The sequence below is a fragment of the Erythrolamprus reginae genome, chromosome Z (genome assembly GCF_031021105.1).
Source record: "Erythrolamprus reginae isolate rEryReg1 chromosome Z, rEryReg1.hap1, whole genome shotgun sequence".
Lineage (NCBI taxonomy): Eukaryota > Metazoa > Chordata > Lepidosauria > Squamata > Dipsadidae > Erythrolamprus > Erythrolamprus reginae.
This window is the reverse complement of record NC_091963.1, coordinates 40,996,511-41,018,919: the sequence shown is the minus strand read 5'-3', so window position 1 is coordinate 41,018,919 and position 22,409 is coordinate 40,996,511. Positions and strand designations below refer to the sequence as shown.

Sequence of the window (22,409 nt, the reverse complement as noted above, 5' to 3'; positions counted from 1 at the left end):
TCTTGACGGTCAGAGTGATCAACCAGTGGAACGGCCTGCGTGCGGAGGTTGTGAACTCCCCAACTTTGGACATTTTCAAGAGGAGATTGGACTGTCATTTGGCTGGGGTGCTGTAGGATTTCCTGCTTAAGCATGGGGTGGACTTGATGACCTGCAAGGTCCCTTTCAACTCAAACAAACAAACAAACAAATAATTTGTATGCCGCCCCGAGTCTTGGGAAAGGGGCGGCATACAAATCTAATAAATTATTATTATTATTATTATTATTATTATTATTATTATTATTATTATTATATAAAAATGAGGACTCAGATTGTTGGGGGCAATATGTGGACTCTGTAAAGCACTGTGAAATGTTATATACGTCTAAGTGGTATTACTATTGATATTTTTCACACTTATGACAGTTGCAGCATCCTCATGGTCAGTTGATTTACATTCAGAAGCCTCACAGTTGACTCACATTTATAACGGTTGCAGTATCCCAGAGTCACATGATTCCCTTTTTGTGACCTTCTGGCAAACAAAGTCAATGGGGAAACCAGATTAACTTAACAATCATTTAAGAATTTATAGTCTTTGACTTATGACCACAGTTGGCATATAATTTTCATCATTAAGTTATATGATTATGTTATGATACAGTCATGTGACTGTACCAATGTATAACAGTTTGACTGCAGTTGTTAAATGAATTAGCAAGTGTTAAGTGAATCTGGCTTCTCATACTAACTCTGCTTGGCAGAAGTTCCTTAGAAAGGTTGCACATGCAAATTACAATGCTCTAGTATACTATAATCATCATAAGTACATGCTAGTGGCTAAGTGCCCAATTGAGATCGTGCGACCATTGGGACACTGCTGTGGTCCAAATGCAAGGTCTGGTTTTGTGTTTTTTCAGTGCCCTCATAACTTCAAAAGTTACTAAATGAATGGTTGTAAGACAAGGACTACCAATAATCTTTTGATGAAATCTTTGGGAAATATGTGTAGACTCAATGCATTTATGCTAATGAGTATTTCATCAGCAGTCCTACTTAGATAGTAAACAAGTTAGTAATTTAGTAATGCCGAAAAGAGTTGTCATATCTGACATTATCAGATGATCAAATTATCAAAAAAACTTCATGCATTACTTGATTTAGATTTAAGGTGGAGTGTAAAGATTATTTTAAATTAAATTGAAACAATCTTAGCACTCCACCTAAAGTCAAGTAACGATGAAGTTAATTTCAGTGAAGTATTGTGAATTTACACCTTCATTGATATTCTTTAAAAATTCCCAATGCCACAATCTTTTGATATATAATTATACAGAAATTAATGTTATTTATCTAATTCTTTATTCAGTGGTTTTTCAAATCCCCTTTTCTGATACGAATACCTAGATTAACTCTGATTTCATAAAATAAAGAACTTTCTTAAAACCTAATGCAAATATGGCAGAGACCCAATATGGTGTAGTGATTAATGCAGACTAGTACAGCTAGTCCTTCACTCACGATCACAATTGAACCCAAAATATCTGTTAAGTGAGATACTTGTTAAATGAGTTTTGCCCCATTATATGACCTTTCTTGCCACAGTTGTCAAAGGCATTATTGCAGTTGATAATTTAGTAATCTGCTCGTTAAGTAAATCTGGCTTCCTCATCGACTTTGTTTATCAGGTCAGAAAAGGTGATCACATGATCCCAGGACTCAGTAATGGTCATAAATAGGAACCAGTTTCCAAGCGTAGGATCACATGATCAATCATAAGGATGCTGCAAACATTGTAACTTTGAAAAATGGTAATCACAGTACCATTGTAATTTTTAAAAAGTCACTAAATAAACCAATTTTTGTAAGTTGAGGACTACTTGTAATTGGGAAACTGAGTTCTAATTTTGGCTAGGTGACCTTGACACTCTCTTTCAGCCCTGGAAGTAAGCAATAATAAACCAAAAATTGCATGGATTTATTTAAGCAGTTGCTAGGAATTAAGAGTCTCCCCCCAAAAAAAGTTTTGTAGATGTTAAAACAATTTTTAAATAGATTTAAGTGAATCACTGCAATTGTTTAGTAGCACAGTTGTTAAATGAATCTGGACTCTCCATTGACCTTGCTTGCTAGAAGGTTGCAAAATCCTTTTGCAACCTCCATGAACCCTGCAATCATCTTAAATGAGTCAGTTGTCAAAAGGTTGAATTTTGATCATGTGACCATAGGGATGCTGAAACATTTGTGTGAAAAATTGTCATCTTTTTTTAAGCGTCATTGTAACTTTGAACAGCTACTAAATTAACTGTTGTAATTTGAGGATTACTTATATTATTAGATCAAAGAAACAGAACTAGCTATTATTTAACTGTGAATATAGGGCTGTGTAGATCTCTTTGAATCTGAGGACAAAAAACATCCAGAGCTTTTTAAATATCCAGAACCTTTTTTGCATCATGTCCCAAAGTGCTTTAGGTCATCCATGTTTGCTAGTAGAATAGTTGGTGAAATTCACTAAATGAACACTGTTGTAAGCCAAGCCCTACCTGCATTATCCTTCTTTCATTCTGATTTCAATAGTTAACTATCTGCAAATATAAAATGTTCATTGTTATACAAGTAGTCCTCAATTTTCAAAAGTTCATTTAGTGTCTGCTTAAAGTTACAACAATATTGAAAAAAGTGACTTATGACAATTTTTTACTTATGATGGTTCAAATGTCCCAGGGTCATGTGATCAAATAAAGTCAATGGGGAAACCAGATTCACTTCATCATGAGTCACTTAATGTGGCAAGAAAATTATAAAATGCAACAAAACTCAAACAGTTCCTCACTTAGAACAGAAATTCTGGGCTCAATTGTGGTCGTAAATCAAGGATTACCTGTACTTGTATGTGATCTTCAATATTTTAAAAGTAGAATAATATAATAAATGCATAAATGAAAACTTCAAATATTCTGAGGTAGAGAGAACATCAATCCTTGGACCAGAGAGAAATCCAGTAGCATAGACAGATTATAGCCTGCACAAACTGGTTTTCTGCACATGTACAGTATACTAAACCAGGTTTCCCAATCTTGGCAACTTGAAGATATCTGGACTTCAACTCCCAGAATTCCCCAGCCAGCATTTGCTGGGGAATTCTGGGAGTTGAAGTCCAGATATCTTCAAGTTGCCAAGGTTGGGAAACACTGTACTAAACTGTAGTCCAGGTGCATTCTTCCTTACCGCAAATGCAATCTATTAGATAACAATAATCAGGGCCCACAGCTAACTTTAGCAAAAAGTTACTTTCAGTAATTATTTAAAATTATTTAAAATTTCAGTAACTATTTAAAATATCTCAATTCTTGATTAGGAGACCCAGCCAAGTGATTTAAAAGCATATGACTTCATCCTTTCCCACCTGTGAGGCTTCTTCTGACCTTAATCAGCCACCTGGCTTTAACAGAGCCACATAAAATCAGGGCACTGAATTGAGGCTTGACCTGTACTTATCCTCAGTCCAACAGTCTGTATCCAACACCAGAGTATTCTAAGTCCACATACTTTTAAGAAAGCCCCTAGGCAGGTTTAAGAAAGCATCTGGCATGTTTAAAATGCTACCTTTTACCTATGAATCTAAACAGCAATACTGTACCTGGATCTCAACATTACTTTCTTTTAAAAAAATATTCATCAATGATCCACTGACTTAAAAGCAAACTTGTTATATAGCCCGAAAACAGTCACTCACTAATTATTTACAAACATCCCAAGAGTAACTAGAAGCGACTGCGTGAGAGAGGGGGGGAAGGAGGAGGAGGAGATGAGGAGGAGAGATTGCGCAAAGCTCTTATTCAGGCCACCGAAAACCCTTCGCGGCTTGTTAGGGTCGCTTGCTTTTAGAAAGCACGGGCCGGGTTTCTATTGCTTTTTAAAGATGGGAGTAGGAGCGCACAGCGGAATGAGGCCTGCAACCCTGAATCCTTCTGGCCCCCTTAAAAGCACGTAAAAGAGGCATAAGTAAAACACAAAGCTGCAAGTCAGGAAAGAACCGCCAAAGAGGCCAGGAGAAAGTCACCACGCATTTCAATGGACACCGCACTGGGTCAGAGGTGTCACTTCGTAAAGGAGGGGAGAGGCCGGAGCCCAGATGCACAGCGAAGACACGCCAAACATCGCGCCCGTCCGCCTCCCCCTCCCCTCCCCTATCCCGAAGACTTCCTTCCTTCAGCGCCCAGACAAAACATTCCCCTTACATCTTCTGCACGGGTTTCCGCCGCTTGCGGCTGGCGTAGGTGACACTGGGATTCATCCTGCCGCCCACGCCACAGCTCCTCTTCGGCCAACCGGGGTTTTCGGCACAGAGTTTTGAGTTTTCACTCCTGGCTACAAACGGGAAGGCAAAGGGGGGGGGGGGGGGGAGGCTCCGGGAACCGTGCCAGACAGCGACGGCTTTGAAGGGGGCTTTTTCGCCGAAGCAAGCCCCGGCTCCACCCGCCGCTTGACCCGGCCCTTGCGTGTGGTTCCTACTTGCCACGCAGAGCCCCCGCTCTTCCCGCCACACGGAGTCCCCTGAGGGGCAGTCGACTAAGAAGGGCGAGAGACGAGGAGTGGGGGTTCGGGGGGGGGGGCGGCGGCGGCAGAGCCAGGTGCTCGGCGCCGGCAGCACCCACTCCCCCGTTGTTGTCGTGGTCGCCCCCCTCCTCCTCCTCCGGGCGGGCGTCTCTGGGCAGCCGCAGGGCGGGGTCTCCGAAACAGGTGCGGAGGCGGCTGCCGCTGCCGACCGGCGGACCGATTGGCTCTCCCCTCCCCTTCTCGTCAGGAGCGAAGGGACCTAGGCGGCTGCCACGGCTGGAAGCGAAACCTCCCTTCCCCTCTGCAAAGCTCGCCTCGCCGCTGTCGTCAGCAGCGGCGTTCTTCGAGGAGCCAGAGGGCCTGGTTACGTTTCGTGTTTTCTCCTCCCACCGCCGATCTGCTTGTCTTCCTGCACTGTGGCGGCACTCTGCCGCGGGCACCCGGTCAGCAGCGACCCGGTTAAGCCGCCAGTCTTTTCCTCTCTCGCGGGTCCGGCCCACAGCAAAGCGAGGAGGCCTCAGTGTGGATTGAGCAGCGGAAGGGAGCCGGAGACTCGCCGCGATCGGAAACCAGGCGGAGGAACGCAAACAGCCTGAAGCGACGGGGAAAAAATAAAAGCGAGTAGCGGAGTTTCCCTCGGCGCCGCGGGAAGATCGCCGGGCCGCCTTGCCACACGGCTGCCTACCTTCGGTGTAGCCCTTAAAGGGCCTTCAGAGGCGAATTTGCCTCTGTAAATGAAGCGCCAGAAATATAGGCGCGGCGGAAATAGTTCGCAGGGGGATCTTTGCCGTCTACCCCCCGCGAGTGGTAAAACACAATATCTGAATAACATGGGCTGTCCCCGCTGAAAGCTGGCTGTACTTCAGTTTGGGGCCTCCATAATCTGCAACAATTGCAGATCATCTGATCTCTCTCCAAGAAAATGGGTGACAAAGCCTATCAGATTCCAAGTTAGAGTGGAGAAAATCCAAGTGGGTAACAAGCTTTTCCAACCTGGTACCCCTCCCCATAAATTGGAATGCAAGTTCAAACAGCACAAAGATTTCCAGGTCGAAAGTGGTTGGTATAAAACAATTCATACCACTTAACGTTTCTACATATAAATTACTGCAGTTTTTAAAACTTGCCGTGAGTAAATATCCTTATATCAGGCCCAAAGAGGATAGTATATTCTTAAGTAAGAAATGGTTAATTTTTAGAATGTAGATGTGTACTGGAAAGACTACAAGAAGAATGTTTAAAATGAGATACTGTACAAAATAATTTTACTATGAAAAAAACGACTCTGCTTTAAAATATTTTTCCCATGGCAGCTTTAACTAAAATAAAATATGATCCAGAAAAATTGTAATTAGCTACAGATCAAACAGAAGTAAACATACCAAAGGGCATCAATTCTACATTAGAAACTCATATAGACACGATCTCTATTTTTCTGAAACCAGATTTTTTTGAAGCTATTGTTCTGTGCTTTACTTGGTTTAATCTAAAAAATAAAACAATACATAGAAATTAATTTCCCGAGCATGTCCTATCTTGATTTAATGAAGTATTAAATACCAATGTTTTACTCAATATGGTACTTTTTCCCATCACTTCTGGTAACATACAGCTAGTCCTTGACTTACATCTTTCTGTTTAGTGACAGAAATCACAATGGCACTAAAAATAGTAATCTATGACATTTTTCACACTACTATTGCAGCATGTCCCTGATCACTTGATCAAAATTCAGATGCTAAGCAACTAGTTCATATTTATGATGGTTGCAGTGTCCTGTGATCATCTTTTATAATCTTCTGACAAGCAAAGTCAATGGGGAAACCAGATTCACTTACGACAAATTAACTCAGCTTTTTTTCTCTCTTTCAAAATCCCTGGCAACATTGGAAGCCAGATAGAAAATAGATACATTTAAGAACAATTAGTCTCATTAAAGATAATTGTTTTAAAGAATAATACAGAAAATTTGCCAGATTGTTTATAAAGTGAAAAATTGTGATTGGACTGGCAGTTCCATTAATTTTTGCTCACACCATTAAATGTGATGTCATGCTACCATAACTTGCAACTTCTTGCCATTTTTCACTTTGACTTTGCTTGGTAGAAACTGCCTATCGGACTTGAGTAAATCGGAGAGGAAATAAGACTAGATTATATAGATCTGTTCTATTACACTATGTAACACAAATTTTGTTCCCAGCTTTTAAACGTTATATTCCAATTGCTTATGTCTAAAACAAATTAAAAATTGCTCACATTCATCACAAACTTCGCTTTTGGGACCACGGCAACGAAAATTATGCATTTTTACTATAGAAACAGACAATTTTGCATCTTCTCATTTATACAGTCAGACTAAGAACACTATATGCATTGCAAATTTACACAGATTACCAAAAACTGTTCAGAAAGTGCGGTTTTCTGAGATTTATGACTATACTGCAAATCAGTTTCACGAATCAATCCCCAAATATAGTCGCCTATCATGTTTTCGTTATATTGTCCTTGGTAACGGCGTTCAAAGTTCATAATGTCCTGGTGAAAGCGCTTGCCTTGCTCCTCTGAATAAGCTCCCATGTTATTTTTGAACTTTTCAAGATGAGCATCAAGGATATGGATTTTGAGTGACATCCTGCAGCCCATTGCAGCATAGTTCTTTATCACAGTCTGAACCAGTTGTACATAGTTTTCATCTTCCTCTGATCTGTGACTTGGATGCTGTCATCTAATAAGTTCCATTGCTTGAGCCTTGATGTCAGAAGCTCAGTGTTGGACTTGGTGAGACCAAGGTCTCTGATCAGATCGTTGAGGTCTTTTTGGTTAGGGAAGTATGGCTTCCGCTCCTCATCTGCACAGGAAGAGAAATTGTGATCTTCAACGTCTTCCAAGGTGTCTGACCTGCTGCTTTCTTTTGAAGGTGGTGTAGCTCTGTCTGGAGGTGTTGATACAGGAAGTTTAGGGCAGTGTGGTACTGGGGCAATAGATGAAGGAATGTCAGGATATGTTACAGGCGGTGCATTTTTGCCAGTGCAACGTTTGGAAGGGTCCACCATGCAGAAGTAGCAATTTGTTGAGTGATCAGTCGGTTCACGCCAAATTCTTGGGATAGCAAAATGCATGGCTCTCTTCTCTCCCCTGTACCAACCTATAAGCAAACAAAATAAAATTTGGATTGAGAATTTGATTTAGGCCTATTTCACACTAGTGACTAGTGATATTTACAATATTAACACAGTTAATCTGCTATTTAAGAGAGTAGCATTTATCCACTTACCTTCAAGAGTTTTCTTGCAGTGTTCACATGTGAAATGAGCCCATGGTTTGTCTTGATCACCAACAGGCATGCCGAAATATGCTTTGTAGGCCTCACACATCTTAGCTGATGCTTCCACAGAGTACTTTTTCGCTATTGTCTTTATAAACTGGCCACATACATAGCAAAATGCGTCTCCTGGATGTATGCAACCTCTTGATGCCATCTAAATTGACTAAGTTGCTGTGTACTGTAAGGAAAAAGGATGTCTCTCCAAACTTGATAAAAATGGTCTTTATTCCATGCAGTATTAAAGTATAAGAGTGTACTGAGGATTCAGCAGAGCAAGATTGATCACCCGGTACCAGAGTAACACACAATATATACATTTACATTCCTAAGCTCCTCCTGTAATGGGTGTGGGGTGAAGTGTGAATACTGTCGTTATCAGAATCGGAATAGATATTGAATTCACACCTGTCTGTCTAGGTCAATTCCTCTTTGTGATGGCCATTGCCCACTTACTATGCAATCCCAATCAATTAGATCCTGTCTCTCTCTCTCTCAGGAAGGGCTATATTAGTCCTATATAACTGTAGTTAAACAGCTACTTACAATTCTGTACAGTCCCAGAAAGTTCTAGATAATTCTGGACAGTTCTAGAAACTTCTTGATAGTTCTCACAATTCCAGAAGCTTCTTAAATATCTTGAAATATTGTGAATATCCTTAAAAATAGATCAATTTCAAAATATCATTGTGCTGACCACAAAAGCAAAGTTTACAGGGAATAATAACTTTTTTCTATTCATTTAAGGTACAAACAATCAGAAAAACACACTTAACAATTGGGAACATTTTTTTAAATTCTTACATGGTGTTATAAAGGTACATTAGCAATACCTTGCAAATCTGAAGATGCAAAATTCTCACTTCTACTTAACCAGTGAAGGGCTACCAAAATTTTACTACCACACTGTGGGTGTGGCGTATGCATGACACTGCATTTTCTTTCAACATCTTTCAGTGCAAATTGGGTGTTCTGGGGTGGAGCTCCATTTTTGCTACCCCACTGCGTCCCCCCCCCTCCAGGCAGCAGCCCACCCCTGCACTTAACCATCTGATCAACACAAGCAAGTCCTTAAGTGTCTTCCTTTGATCATTAGGTCCTTGGACCTCTTCACTTTCTTCTCTGGTTTTTTTCCCTAGGCAGCCTATCTTTTCCCTCATCCCCTAAGGTCATTCCCAAATTCATTACATTGTAGTGAAAGTGACAAATGGCAATCACATCATTATGGGACACTGATTATAACTTGATTAGGAGGACACCTGTAAATTCAAAGGCTGCTTGTAAATTTCCTTGTTTAGCACCATTGTAACCAAGCAGTAGCTGGATAAGTACTGTAGTTGCTAAGCAGGACTATCTGTATAAAGTACAATCACACAGAGACAACTGATTCCTTTAACTTTCCACACAAGATTTCTCTAGGACAACCTAGTGGTTACATGCTATGCCATTGCTAGAGGTAACATGTTCAATGTTTTGTTTTAGTTCCTGACAGAATTATAAACTACGGTAACCTTTATCTCTTACGCAAAATGCAAAATGAAGATCTAATACATGATCTCAACTGAATGGAAGCTAAAATAGAACTAGCAAGTTGTGTGATTGTGATATTGGCTAGAAACTGAAAATATACAGGCAACAATTACAGAACAGCTGATTTAATAGCTCATCATTTTTATCAGGGATGTCACTGAAGTTCCACAGAATTTTTTTTTTAAAGGAACCTTCTTACTCATTTGTACTACTGAGATTTGGTATAGTTCCCACTGAGATTTGTCAATGCATTTTATTCATGCCACGCTCTGGAAAGGTGCTTACTGGTTTTTATTTTAAGGTAAACTTGGAGGTTCTGCCAAATCTGGAGGTTCTGTGTTTTGAAGAGACTTTACCTTAGCCATAACTTTGTTTTCTTCCTTTCCAGCTGAAGCCTCCCTCCTTTTTGGAGTGGTAAAAAATATTGGGCACTTTGTGTATATAGTTAAGCCATGAAATAGAAAATAAAATTTCACGATTCAATAAAATTAATAGGACAAGGGAATATATCTCATTGAGCTAGTGGGATTTCGAATCAAGTAAATACTTCAAATTGTGCAGTAATGGTTCCACAAAGTTGATTTATAGATCAATTTAATTGCCGTGTACATTCTGTTATAAATTTCAATAATTTTTTTTAAAAATAGGAATATGTATTGGGACTTTTGCAAAACTCTAATTATTGTTTATAATTATGGGTTCATATACAGTTTCAGTAAATATGATATTAGGGAAACATTAATCATTAGGAAATGATTAATTGGAAACATTTCCCCCCAAAAATATCTTCAATAATATAGTATTTGTATAACACAAATGGAAAAAAAATAACTTAGGTGTTTTTCAAAGAGGTTCTAATATAATTTGGCTAAATTCCAATAAAGTTTATCTCCCCAAAAATGTCATAGTAAAGAAAGTTGTATATTAATTAACAGCTTTACCTACGAATGTAAGCCAAATAATTAACTTTTACATAATTCTTCTTTAGAAGAAGAATTGCATTTCTTACCATGTTTGCATAAAAACGTCTGTTAATTTAATAAAAGTAACATTTCTGTTCAAGTTCCAACATTTTTCAGAACTTGCTGACCAGTGAAGTAAGGCTTGAAAGAGGGTACCTTGGCTAGTGTAAATGCAAGGATAAAAGGAAAATGTGCATGCAAAGTCTATAGATACTATCTACTGTTAATACTTCATGTGTTCAAGCATCTAAAACGCTCAGCGTGGGGGCGGGTGAGAGCCGCTGCGACCTGGGCGTCTCCTGAGGAGTCCAGCCCAGCTGAGGACCGGAGGGGGCTGCTGGCGGCTATTTAAAATCTCCCAAGACGCCAGAAACGCCGAGGACCATCTAAAACGCTCAGCGTGGGGGCGGGTGAGAGCCGCTGCGACCTGGGCGTCTCTTGAGGAGTCCAGCCCAGCTGAGGACCGGAGGGGGCTGCTGGCGGCTATTTAAAACCTCCCAAGACACCAGAAACGCCGAGGACCATCTAAAACGCTCAGCGTGGGGGCGGGTGAGAGCCGCTGCGACCTGTGCGTCTCCTGAGGAGTCCAGCCCAGCTGAGGACCGGAGGGGGCTGCTGGCGGCTATTTAAAACCTCCCAAGACGCCAGAAACGCCGAGGACCATCTAAAACGCTCAGCGTGGGGGCGGGTGAGAGCCGCTGCGACCTGGGCGTCTCCTGAGGAGTCCAGCCCAGCTGAGGACCGGAGGGGGCTGCTGGCGGTTCTTTTTCTTTTCCGGTTCCGGCGGAGCAGCGGGAATGAAGGAGGGATGCCGCTGCTCCGCTGGACTACGGTGATAACAACAATAATATAGGTGATTTTGAATTAGTTTGAACGCCAGTGTGCATGTTTAGTGAGTTGAAAGTTCCTTGTCTCGGTGTCCGGTTCCTGTGTGGCGTCCTCTCCTTGGTTTTGCCGTGGGAGAGTTGAGAGCTGGGAGCCTCGATCAGCTGGGGCTCGGAAGATGGCGGCCGCTGTGGAGCGAGCGAACTTGACAGCCAGGCAGACCGAGACGCCGAGCAGCTGTGTGGTGGGTGCGCTCGGCGCTGGAGAAGACCTGGCGGACGGAGGACCGACCATTGCGATAGGAGAGAGGAGATTGAAAGGAGACCAAGGGAGGAGGACTGGTAGATCAAGGTCTGGTGGTACGCCCCCCTCCCTAGTCTGGAGGGGGGGAGAGAGAGAGATGCTGAATGATCCCTGATTTTTGAATAACCTCTGCCCCTGAGAACTTGGCACTTTGAGAAAATTGGCACTTTTGAGGAACTTGGCACTGTGAAAATCTTGGCACTTGAAAAACTTGACACTTTGGGAAACTTGGCACTTTGAGAACTTTAGCACTTTTATTAGTTGCTGCTGACCGGATTTCCTAAACGAATTGAATTATTCATTATTACCTATGTTTGTATTCTCTGTATTTTTATTGTTATTTTTATTCAGTTTTTTAATAGTGTTTTTAATATTAATATTGTTTTTAATTGCTATTTTTATACTGCTATCAATTTAATTGTTTTTTAACATAATTGGGGTTTTATATAATGAGTGACTGGGGTACATATACTTATGGGTATGAATGGAATGACTGGTATGACTGGGTGGGTGGGGGTGGGGGGGGTTATGGTATGGATGAGTTGATTGATAGTAGTGTGAATGATAGATTTGGCCCACCTGACGCTCGGAAGACAGGAGAGGGAGGGGCACCGATCTCTGGGGTGGCAGAGGGTCGGAATATTCCAGTGTTGCTGGGGAGAGGCAGATATGGCGGGGGCCACAGAACTAGCCGTTCCAGGGGAACGAGGGACCGTTGCTTAATAACGGTCCCTTGTTTTGGCTCTGTGAGCCCAATCTTGGGCACTGGTGATGAGTGTAACTCTGGCCCTGGGCTCAGGTTGCTGCTGCTTAATGCCAGGTCGGTGGTAAATAAAGCTCTCCTCATCCGGGATCTGATCCTGGATGAGGAGGCCGACCTGGCTTGTATTACTGAAACCTGGCTGGGCCCAGAGGGAGGTGTTCCTCTCTCTGAAATTTGCCCAGCCGGGTTTCAGATATGGCATCAACCTCGACCTCAGGGAAGGGGGGGAGGAGTGGCTATTATAGCCAGGGAGAGCCTTTGCCTGCGTGGACTCATTGCTCCGGAAATTGCGGGTTGCGAGTCTCTCTTGATGAAGTTGGACTTAGGGGTTCAGGTGGGCTTATTTCTCACGTACCTGCCTCCAAGCTGCGTGTCAAAAGCCCTGCCTGTGCTACTCGAGGAGGTAGCCGGGTTGGCGGTGGAGTTCCCCAGACTTATTGTCTTGGGGGACTTCAATTTGCCGTCACTCGGCGAAACCTCTGGGTTGGCACAGGAGTTCATGGCCACCATGACAGCCATGGACCTGACTCAAGTAGTTCGGGGTCCGACTCATGAGGGGGGGCACGCACCTGACATGGTATTCCTTTCCGAGCAATTGAGTAATGGTCTGAGACTAAGGGGCTTAGAAGCAGTGCCTTTGTCATGGTCAGACCATTTTCTACTACGGCTTGACTTCCTGGCTCCAATCCTTCCCCGCAGGGAGGCGGAACCAATGAAGATGTTCCGCCCCAGACGCCTGATGGACCCAGAGGGCTTTCAGACGGTGCTTGGGGTTATTCCAGAGGCACTCATCCACAATTCGGCGGAGTCTCTTGCGGAGGCCTGGAATACGGCTGCTGCGGAGGCTCTCGACCAGATTGCGCCTTTGCGACCTCTCCGTGGCGCTAGACCCCGTAGAGCCCCATGGTTCAACGAGGAGCTCCGGGAGTTGAAACGCCAAAAGAGACGTCTAGAGAAGCGATGGAGGAAGAGTAGGTCTGAATCCGACCGAACACTTGTAAGAGCTTTTATTAAGACTTACAAAGTGGCGCTCAAGGCGGCAAGATGCGCGTATCATTCCGCCTTGATTGCATCAGCGGAATCCCGCCCGGCCGCTCTGTTTAGGGTGACCCGCTCCCTTCTTAACCAGGGGGGAGTTGGGGAGCCCTTGCAGAGTAGTGCCGAGGATTTTAACACGTTTTTCGCTGATAAAGTCGCTCGGATCCGGGCCGACCTCGACTCCAATTGTAAAACAGAATCGACTGACAACGAGTCAGTCGAGGTGACTGGGGCACGTACTTGTCCACCTGTCTGGGAAGAGTTTGATCTGGTGACACCTGATGAAGTGGACAAGGCCATTGGAGCTGTGAGTTCCGCCACCTGTTTACTGGATCCGTGTCCCTCCTGGTTGGTTTCGGCCAGCAGGGAGGTGACACGGAGCTGGGCCCAGGAGATTACCAACGCTTCCTTGGGGAGGGTAGTTTTTCCATCACTCTATAAAGAAGCGCTCGTGCGCCCCCTCCTCAAGAAGCCCTCCCTGGACCCAGCTGTCCTTAATAACTATCGTCCAGTCTCCAACCTTCCCTTTATGGGGAAGGTTGTTGAGAAGGTGGTGGCACTCCAGCTCCAGCGGTCCTTGGAAGAAGCCGATTATCTAGGTCCCCAACAGTCGGGTTTCAGGCCCGGTTACAGCACGGAAACTGCTTTGGTCGCGTTGATGGATGATCTCTGGCGGGCCCGGGACAGGGGTTTATCCTCTGTCCTGGTGCTCCTTGACCTCTCAGCGGCTTTCGATACCATCGACCATGGTATCCTTCTGCACCGGCTGGAGGGGTTGGGGGTGGGAGGCACTGTTCTCCAGTGGTTCTCCTCCTACCTCTCTGGTCGGTCGCAGTCGGTGTTAGTGGGGGCTCAGAGGTCGACTCCTATGTCTCTCCCTTGTGGGGTGCCTCAGGGGTCGGTCCTCTCCCCCCTGCTATTTAACATCTACATGAAACCGCTGGGCGAGATCATCCAAGGACATGGGGTGAGGTATCATCAATATGCAGATGATACCCAGCTTTACATCTCCACCCCATGCCCAGTCAACGAAGCGGTGGAAGTGATGTGCCGGTGCCTGGAGGCTGTTGGGGCCTGGATGGGTGTCAACAGACTCAAACTCAACCCGGATAAGACGGAGTGGCTGTGGGTTTTGCCTCCCAAGGACAATTCCATCTGTCCGTCCATTACCCTGGGGGGGAATTATTGACCCCCTCAGAGAGGGTCCGCAGCTTGGGCGTCCTCTTCGATCCACAGCTCACATTAGAACAACATCTCTCAGCTGTGGCGAGGGGGGCGTTCGCCCAGGTTCGCCTGGTGCACCAGTTGCGGCCCTATCTGGACCGGGACTCATTGCTCACAGTCACTCATGCCCTCATCACCTCGAGGTTCGATTACTGTAATGCTCTCTACATGGGGCTACCTCTGAAAAGTGTTCGGAAACTTCAGATCGTGCAGAATGCAGCTGCGAGAGCAGTCATGGGCTTACCTAGGTATGCCCATGTTTCACCATCACTCCGCAGTCTGCATTGGCTGCCGATCAGTTTCCGGTCACAATTCAAAGTGTTGGTTATGACCTTTAAAGCCCTTCATGGCATTGGACCAGAATATCTCCGAGACCGCCTCCTGCCGCACGAATCCCAGCGACCGATTAGGTCCCACAGAGTGGGCCTTCTCCGGGTCCCGTCAACTAAACAATGTCGGTTGGCGGGCCCCAGGGGAAGAGCCTTCTCTGTGGAGGCACCGGCCCTCTGGAACCAACTCCCCCCGGAGATTAGAACTGCCCCTACTCTTCCTGCCTTCCGTAAACTCCTTAAAACCCACCTTTGCCGTCAGGCATGGGGGAATTGAAACATCTCCCCCTGGGCATGTTTAATTTATATATGGTATGCTTGTGTGTGTGTCTGTTAGTACATGGGGTTTTTAAAGCTTTAATATTTTAATTGATTGGACTATTTATGATTTGTACTATTTGTTGTGAGCCGCCCCGAGTCTTCGGAGAGGGGCGGCATACAAATCCAAATAATAAATAATAAATAAATAAATACTTGACTATGGTTACAATTGTTGTCATATATAGATCAAAGAATAAAATCAGGAATAAATAGTGTCCATTTAAGCATTATTTATCAATCAGTCTGATTTAAGTGTGTTGTTTGTTTGTTTGTTTATTTATTTATTTGATTTGATTTGATTTGTATGCTGCCCCTCTCTGAGGACTCAGGGCGGCTCACAACATATCAAAACAATATACAATATGCATATCTGAAAAATACAATTAATACAGCTAAAAACTTTTTAAAACTCTAATAACAATTAAAATCATTCATTCCCGTTCATACAGCAAGACTTCCTATACTCATTGGCCTAGGGACTAGGGTCTAAGGGCCCCAAGCCTGGCGGCACAGATAGGTCTTTAAACTTTTACGGAAGGCGAGGCGGGTGCAATGCGAATCTCTGGGGAGAGCTGATTCCAGAGGGCCGGGGGGGGGGCTTAATAGTTGAGAATAAGATTAAATCGAGAAGAAACAAAACAAATAAAATTAGGAAATTCTATTCTGTGTACTTTTAGTGGGACAGGTACTATCAACAGTATAATCCAGCTAATTTTTCTCTTCCAACACCCCCCCCCGCAACATTGGAAGCCAAATAGAAAATAGATACATTTAAGAAGAATTAGTCTCATTAAAGATCTTTTTTAAAAAATAGGACAGAAAAATTGCCAGATTGCATAGATATTCCTAAAAACTGAAAATAACAACAGCACAGATTTATTCTACAGTAATTTATTAATCCTCAATTAAGTAAAACCTAACTGATTATGGCTAATCTTGAACAACTAAACAAATTCAGGTCTGATTAATCTGATCACCCCTCCTCCTGCCCACCTAGCATGCAAATTTGAGTAGATAAATAGGTATCGCTTTGGTAGGAAGATAACATTGTTCCATGCACCTTAGCTAATCATGCTGGCTGCATGATTACAGAAACTATTGTTTTCAGATAATGATGGCTCTCTTGAATAAGAAACAGAAATGAGCACCAATGCCTAAAGGCAGACATGATTGTACAAAGGAAACCTTTACTGTTAACTATAAAAATAATGAGAAGTTCTGAATGTTTTTGGAGGTATCACAAGTATATCTGTGTTTGGAAGTGGAAATGGAAATGGAAGAAAAGAAACTACAATAAAACACCCACAGAAAGAGAAGGGGTAATTTTTTATGAGAAAATATTAGAGAAAAAAGTTCATCTCCTAACAGACGAATGGAAAGTAGACAGGGAAAAATCATTCGAATATTTCTTGGAATAATATAAAACAAATTATGTTTCAAAGTACCATAGAAATGTGTAATTATATGCGTAAGAAATATGATTAAGATTGCTTGATGCAATGAAGTGAAGGAGCCTATAAATGAGGATAAAAATGTATATAAGAAAATTGTCAATGCAAAAGGAAAAAAGACAAAAGAAAATTACTAGTAGGTGGATAGGATTAAACCAGGAACCTCCAGCAAAATAAACAAAAAATAAAAATGAAACGGATGAAATGAATGTGAAACTGAAATAATGGAATGCTTGAAGAAATATTATAGAGATTTGTATAGAACCTATAAATGATATGTTGGAGACTAGAATTGGAATATTTAATTAATGTTTGTGTCCAAGAAAAAAAAGCATGACAAGAAAGTCATAAATATGAAAACATAAATATAAATATAAAATCTCTGGGTAGGTACAGATGGTACTAGTAGCATGATGGAATTATACAAATGTTGCTATTATTTTCCTACATCAGGGCATCTGATGCCAGTACATCACACAGCATTTGCATGAGTACAATGACTGTATATGTTGCTATTTCTTCTCTCCTCTGCAGATACCAAAGAACAGTATAACTGGAGGAATGTTAGGGTGGGGTTGAGTTTGCAACTTGTTTAATATGTATATAAAAATGCATCTGTGCTTGAGGGTTGGAAGAATGCCATTATTGTTTCTTTATGTAAAAGGAATGATAACAAATGAATGTGAATAAAAAAAGGTTATTGTGGGACTAATGTATTAAGCCCCGAAAGGTATCTGCAGAATTCTGATTGAAATGATACAATGAAGTGACAATGAACAAAATTTAAGTAGTGTTTCTACATAGTAATCATAGAGAGTGCAGATTAAAGTTTTGTTCTTCAGTTGGTCACCGTGAGGAAGTGAGATAGAAAAATTAGTGTATGTTTGGTTTGAGAAGGCATAGAGTTGAAGTCCCAAAGATGCTTTTTGTTCCAAGAAAAACTGGACTTGTATGTTATTTTTGCTTTGTCTTTTTAAAAATTTGATGAAGGGCCACTTGGGATAGCCACACATTTTGAGGGCTTTCTTGATGTGTTTACATTCTTTTACTTTCTTTCTTTATTCATTTATTTATTTATTCGATTTTTATATGCCGCCCTTCTCCTTAGACTCGGGGCGGCTTACAACATGTTAGCAATAGCACTTTTTAACAGATCCAGCATATTGCCCCCACAATCCGGGTCCTCATTTTACCCACCTCGGAAGGATGGAAGGCTGAGTCAACCTTGAGCCGGTGATGAGATTTGAACTGCTAACCTACAGATCTACAGTCAGCTTCAGTGGCCTGCAGTACAGCACTCTACCTGCTGCGCCACCCCGGCTCTTTCCCATTTTTATTTTTATTTTGCCCTTGCTGGTAGGAAAGTTTTGAGGTCAGTGATGTAAGGTACTGATGACTCACATTTTGTGCTCCAATCAGTGGTGGTAATCAAAATGTAAATATTAGGTCTGTGTGAGTGGGTTTTCTGTAAATTTCAATGTTAAGGCTTCTGTTTTCTTTAATGTGTACTGTACACTTCAGGAAAACTAAACTATTTTCTTTAATATCTTCCCATGTGAATTTGATGTAACTGTCTCCACAGTTGATATGTTTGGTGAATTCTTCCAATTCCTGCGTTTTGATCTTGACCCATGTATCATCCCTCACCTACTGGAGTACATACAGAAGTAATCAGAACCTTACATTGAGATTCATCTAATTTTTGGTCACCACAATGTAAAAAAGATGTTGAGACTCTAGAAAGAGGGCAGAGAAAATTATTAGGAACTGGAGACAAAGACATATGAAGAACAGTTGCAGGAGCTGGGTGTGTCTAGTTTAATGAAAGAAGGGCTAGGGGAGACATGATAGCAGTGTTCCAATATCTCAGAGGTTACCACAAAGAAGAGGGAGTCAAGTTATTTTCCAAAGCACCTGAGGGCAGGACAAAAAGCAATGGGTGGAAACTAATCAAGGAGAGAAACAATTTAGGACTAAGGAGAAATTTCTTGACAGTTAGTACAATTAATCAGTACAACAGCTTGCCTCCAGAAGTTGTGAATGGTCCAACACTTTAAGTTTTAAAGAAGATACTGGGTAACCATTTGTCTGAAGTAGTGTAGAGTTTCCTGCCTAAGCAGGGGATTGCCTAACAGAAGATCTCCAAGGTCCCTTCCAACTCTGTTATTCTATTGTATTCTAAATCTCAAAAAAGACCCTATAGGAGCTGTAACAGACAATGACAAGAACAATAAAGAAAGTAATGTCTTTCCTTACGTTGAAGGCCTATTGGAAAAGTTCAGGAGAGTATTCAGCCAACATAACATACATGCACACTTCAAACCCAAGAATACATTATGGCAGAAGCTTGTCTACCCCATGAATAAAACATGCAGACAGAAACTGAGCAACATGGTATATGCAGTACAATGAAGTGAGCCATGTGCAGCAGTGGTGGGTTCCTACCAGTTTGGCCTGGTTCAGGTGAACCAGTAGCAGCAGCGGGAGACTATTCTCATCCATCAGAACATTATCACGGAGCTTCTGCACACTCCTGTTCCCGAATTGTTATCAAAGGTAAGTGAAACCCCTCCCCCACTTGATCTGTACATTATTCAAACGAAACAACCACTTATAAACCCATGGCACAACATAGAAGAACAAGCACATCAGGACTAGATTCAGTAATCCTAGGTTCCTCCCTTGTGGGTTCCTTGGGTTGGTCCTCTCCCCTCTGCTGTTCTGCTATTTAATATCTAAACAGTGATAAAACCACTGGGTGAGATCATCCGAGGACACGGGGCGAGTTACCATCAGTATGCTGATGATATTCAGCTATACATTTCCACCCCATGTCCACTCAGTGAAGCAGTGGAAGTAAAGTGCTGGTGTCTGGAGGCTGTTAGGATTTGGATGGGTGTTAACAGGCTCAGACTCAACCCCAACAAAACGGAGTGGCTGTGGGTTTTGCCTCCCAAGGACAATCCCATCTGTCCATCCATCACTCTGGGGGGGACTTTTGACCCCCTCGAGAAGGGTCCGCAGCTTGGATGTTCTCAGTCCACAGCTGACCTTAGGACACCATCTTTCAGCTGTGCCGAGGGGGGGCGTTCACCCAAGTTTGCCTGGTGTGCCAGTTGCGGCTCTATCTGGGCGGGGAGTCTCTACTCACAGTCACTCCCTTATCACCTCTAGGTTCAACTACTGCAATTCATGGGACTACTTTTGAAGAGCGTTCAGGTAATACAGAATGCAACCGCACGAGCAATCATGGGTCTTTTAAGATATGCCTAAGAGTCTACAGCACTCCGTGTGCTGTACTAGTTACAGATTGGTCTCTGAACACAATTCAAGGTGTTGATAATGACCTATAAAGCCCTACATGACATGAAACCAGATTACTTACGGGCCGTCTTCTGCCTTATACATCCCAGGGGCCGGTCAGGACCAACAGAGTTGACCTTCTCCAGGTCCCATCAGCCAGACAATGTCATCTGGGCAGGCCTAGGGGAAGAGCCTTCACTGTGGCTGCCCCGGCCCTTTGGAAAAAGCTCCCCCCAGAGAGTCATACTGCCCCACTCTCCCTGCCTTCTGCAAAGCTTTGAAGATACTTCTGCCAGCAGACTTAGGGACATTGAAACTTTGACATCTTGCCCAGCCCAGTGAATGAATGCCAGATGCATGATGTGTAAATTTGTTTGCTTAGTTTTAACTGTGGGTTTTTAGAATAATGTTTTTATGTAGATTTCTAATATGCTGTAAGCCGCCCTGAGTTCCAGGAGAAGTGCGGCATAGAAATTAAATCAATAAATACATCCATCTGCATTTTAAATATACAGGTCACTCTTTTGAGGACAACAAAGTCCATATTTGGGGCAGAGAGGATTGCTGGTTTGAAAGAAGACTCAAAAAGGCCATCTATGTCAACACTGAACAGCCTTCTCTCAACAGATGTGAGGGATACAATATTATCTATCTCCAATCTAAAACACAGTCTTTTGAACAGTTCCAAGAAGGCTCCATACTAGGATGTCAAACTGATGGCATTACATTGTTATCATGTGATGTTTCATGACTTTTCCCCCTTTTCTCTAAACCAGGGGTGGGCATGGTCAGCATGTAATGCATCTGGCCTGCAGGACAGGAGTTTGACACCCCTGCTGCACACCAATTTGCACCACTCATTTGAACTGGATGACAGCTAAATCTCCAGGTGACCTTACCAGCCGATTAAAAGAATGCAAATGACCAGCTGTTTGCTGATCATCCTTCCATTCCCACCATTTAATCAGAGTGTCCTCAAAGAAAAATCAGAAAGCCTAATTGCCTCTTGAAAAAAAAGCGCCTTTGGGACAACCATGACGTGGATGATTGAAATCTCCATAGACATACAGAGTTGAAGGTTAGTTGCTAAATGCATTAAAATATATATGCACTAGAGTTAGGAGGCATGTATTTATGGATTGTTTGAAATTATAACAGTTGCAGAACAGGTCATTCATGCTGTCTACACTACCCTTATCTACTATAAATGGTCCCATTGCAATTATGTGACCACATTTTTAAAATTTATTTATTCATTTGTCCAATACACAATACATATGGAAGAGAATAGACATGAAATAATACATATAAAGATAATATGTAAAAATAGAGGAGAAGATATATGATATAGAAGAAAATATATATGATATATGAGATAAAGGAAAGACAATTGGACAGGGGATGAAAGGCACACTAGTGCACTTATGTACGCCCCTTACTGACCTCTTAGGAACCTGGAGAGGTCCATCGTGGATAGTCTAAGGGAGAAATGTTGGGGGTTAGGGGTTGACACTATTGAATCCGGTAATGAGTTCCACGCTTTGACAACTCGATTGTTAAAGTCATATCTTGTGTTGTTGCGGTTGAAGCTGAACATGTTGGGCAGGTCAGCTTTATGACTTATTGTGATATTATGCAATCACATGACAACATTTTGCAATGTTTTCTTATGATTTCATTTCTCTTTCCTTGATTACTTTCCGTTTGTTGCTTCTTGTGCTGCCTTCACCTCTTCTTTGTTGCAGCCCCTTAGATATTGGAAGTTTCAGAAGACTAGAGGAAAGCAAATAACATCTTCATTTGAAATATACAGTGTCAGCTTGACATCTACACTGGACAAAGTTTTCAAATAGATTATCCAGCATCAAACCGAACATTTGGATACGTTTGTTATAACTTTGAGAAACTACAGTTAGTTGGGGAGGGAATCATGTTAGAGTATTTATCAAAATTAATTTTGTCGAAGTTATTACCATACTATATCATAGGAATATTGAGATTTAGTACACCTGGACTTTGAAAAAAACCAGCAGCATTGTTCATGTTATTATTGTTATTAATAAAATATGGGATAGATTACATTAATTTTAAATGGGCCCATGGTTAGCTGAATGATCACAACCAAACAATGCTTATTAATGGCTTCATTTAATCTTGTAATGAAATTCCAAATGGAATAGCAAGTCCTGTCTGCTGCCCACCCCTGCATACATATATAGCTACATACATGCATACAAATATTTATTTATTTATTTACTTACTTACTTACTTACTTACTTACTTACTTACTTACTTATTTATTTTGTCCAATACACAATAATATACAATGAAGCTTATAGAGATATAGTAGGGAAAATATATGAGATATAGGAGAGACTATAGGACAAGGGATGGAAGGCACTCTACTGCATTTATGTATGCCCCTTACTGACCTCTTAGGAATCTGGAGAGGTCAACCATGGATAGTCTAAGGGTAAAGTGTTGGGGGTT

The 22,409-nt window shown here is 42.3% G+C and overlaps 1 protein-coding gene and 1 long non-coding RNA gene across 4 annotated transcripts in view; one reads left to right on the top strand and one right to left on the bottom strand.

The window, feature by feature from the left end:
• Positions 1–4,945, bottom strand: part of AHR (aryl hydrocarbon receptor) — an 83,412-nt gene extending 78,467 nt beyond the window's left edge. The window contains exon 1 of one of the 2 annotated variants that reach the window (XM_070726523.1): positions 4,227–4,945. In XM_070726523.1, coding sequence (XP_070582624.1) covers positions 4,227–4,282 — 56 coding nt within the window. In that variant the 5' untranslated portion in view covers positions 4,283–4,945. The remainder of the gene's footprint in view (positions 1–4,226) is intronic. The other variant, XM_070726524.1, reaches the window with a different exon arrangement.
• A 13,242-nt stretch (positions 4,946–18,187) lies between these two features.
• Positions 18,188–22,141, top strand: LOC139153011 (uncharacterized). 2 transcript variants are annotated; one of them, XR_011556744.1, is made up of 4 exons: positions 18,188–19,172; positions 20,435–20,548; positions 20,696–20,997; positions 21,665–22,141. It is a non-coding gene; the product is annotated as an uncharacterized lncRNA (long non-coding RNA). The 2 variants fall into 2 exon arrangements; XR_011556743.1 differs by having other exon boundaries at positions 20,435–20,997.
• The last annotated feature ends 268 nt before the right edge of the window (positions 22,142–22,409 follow it).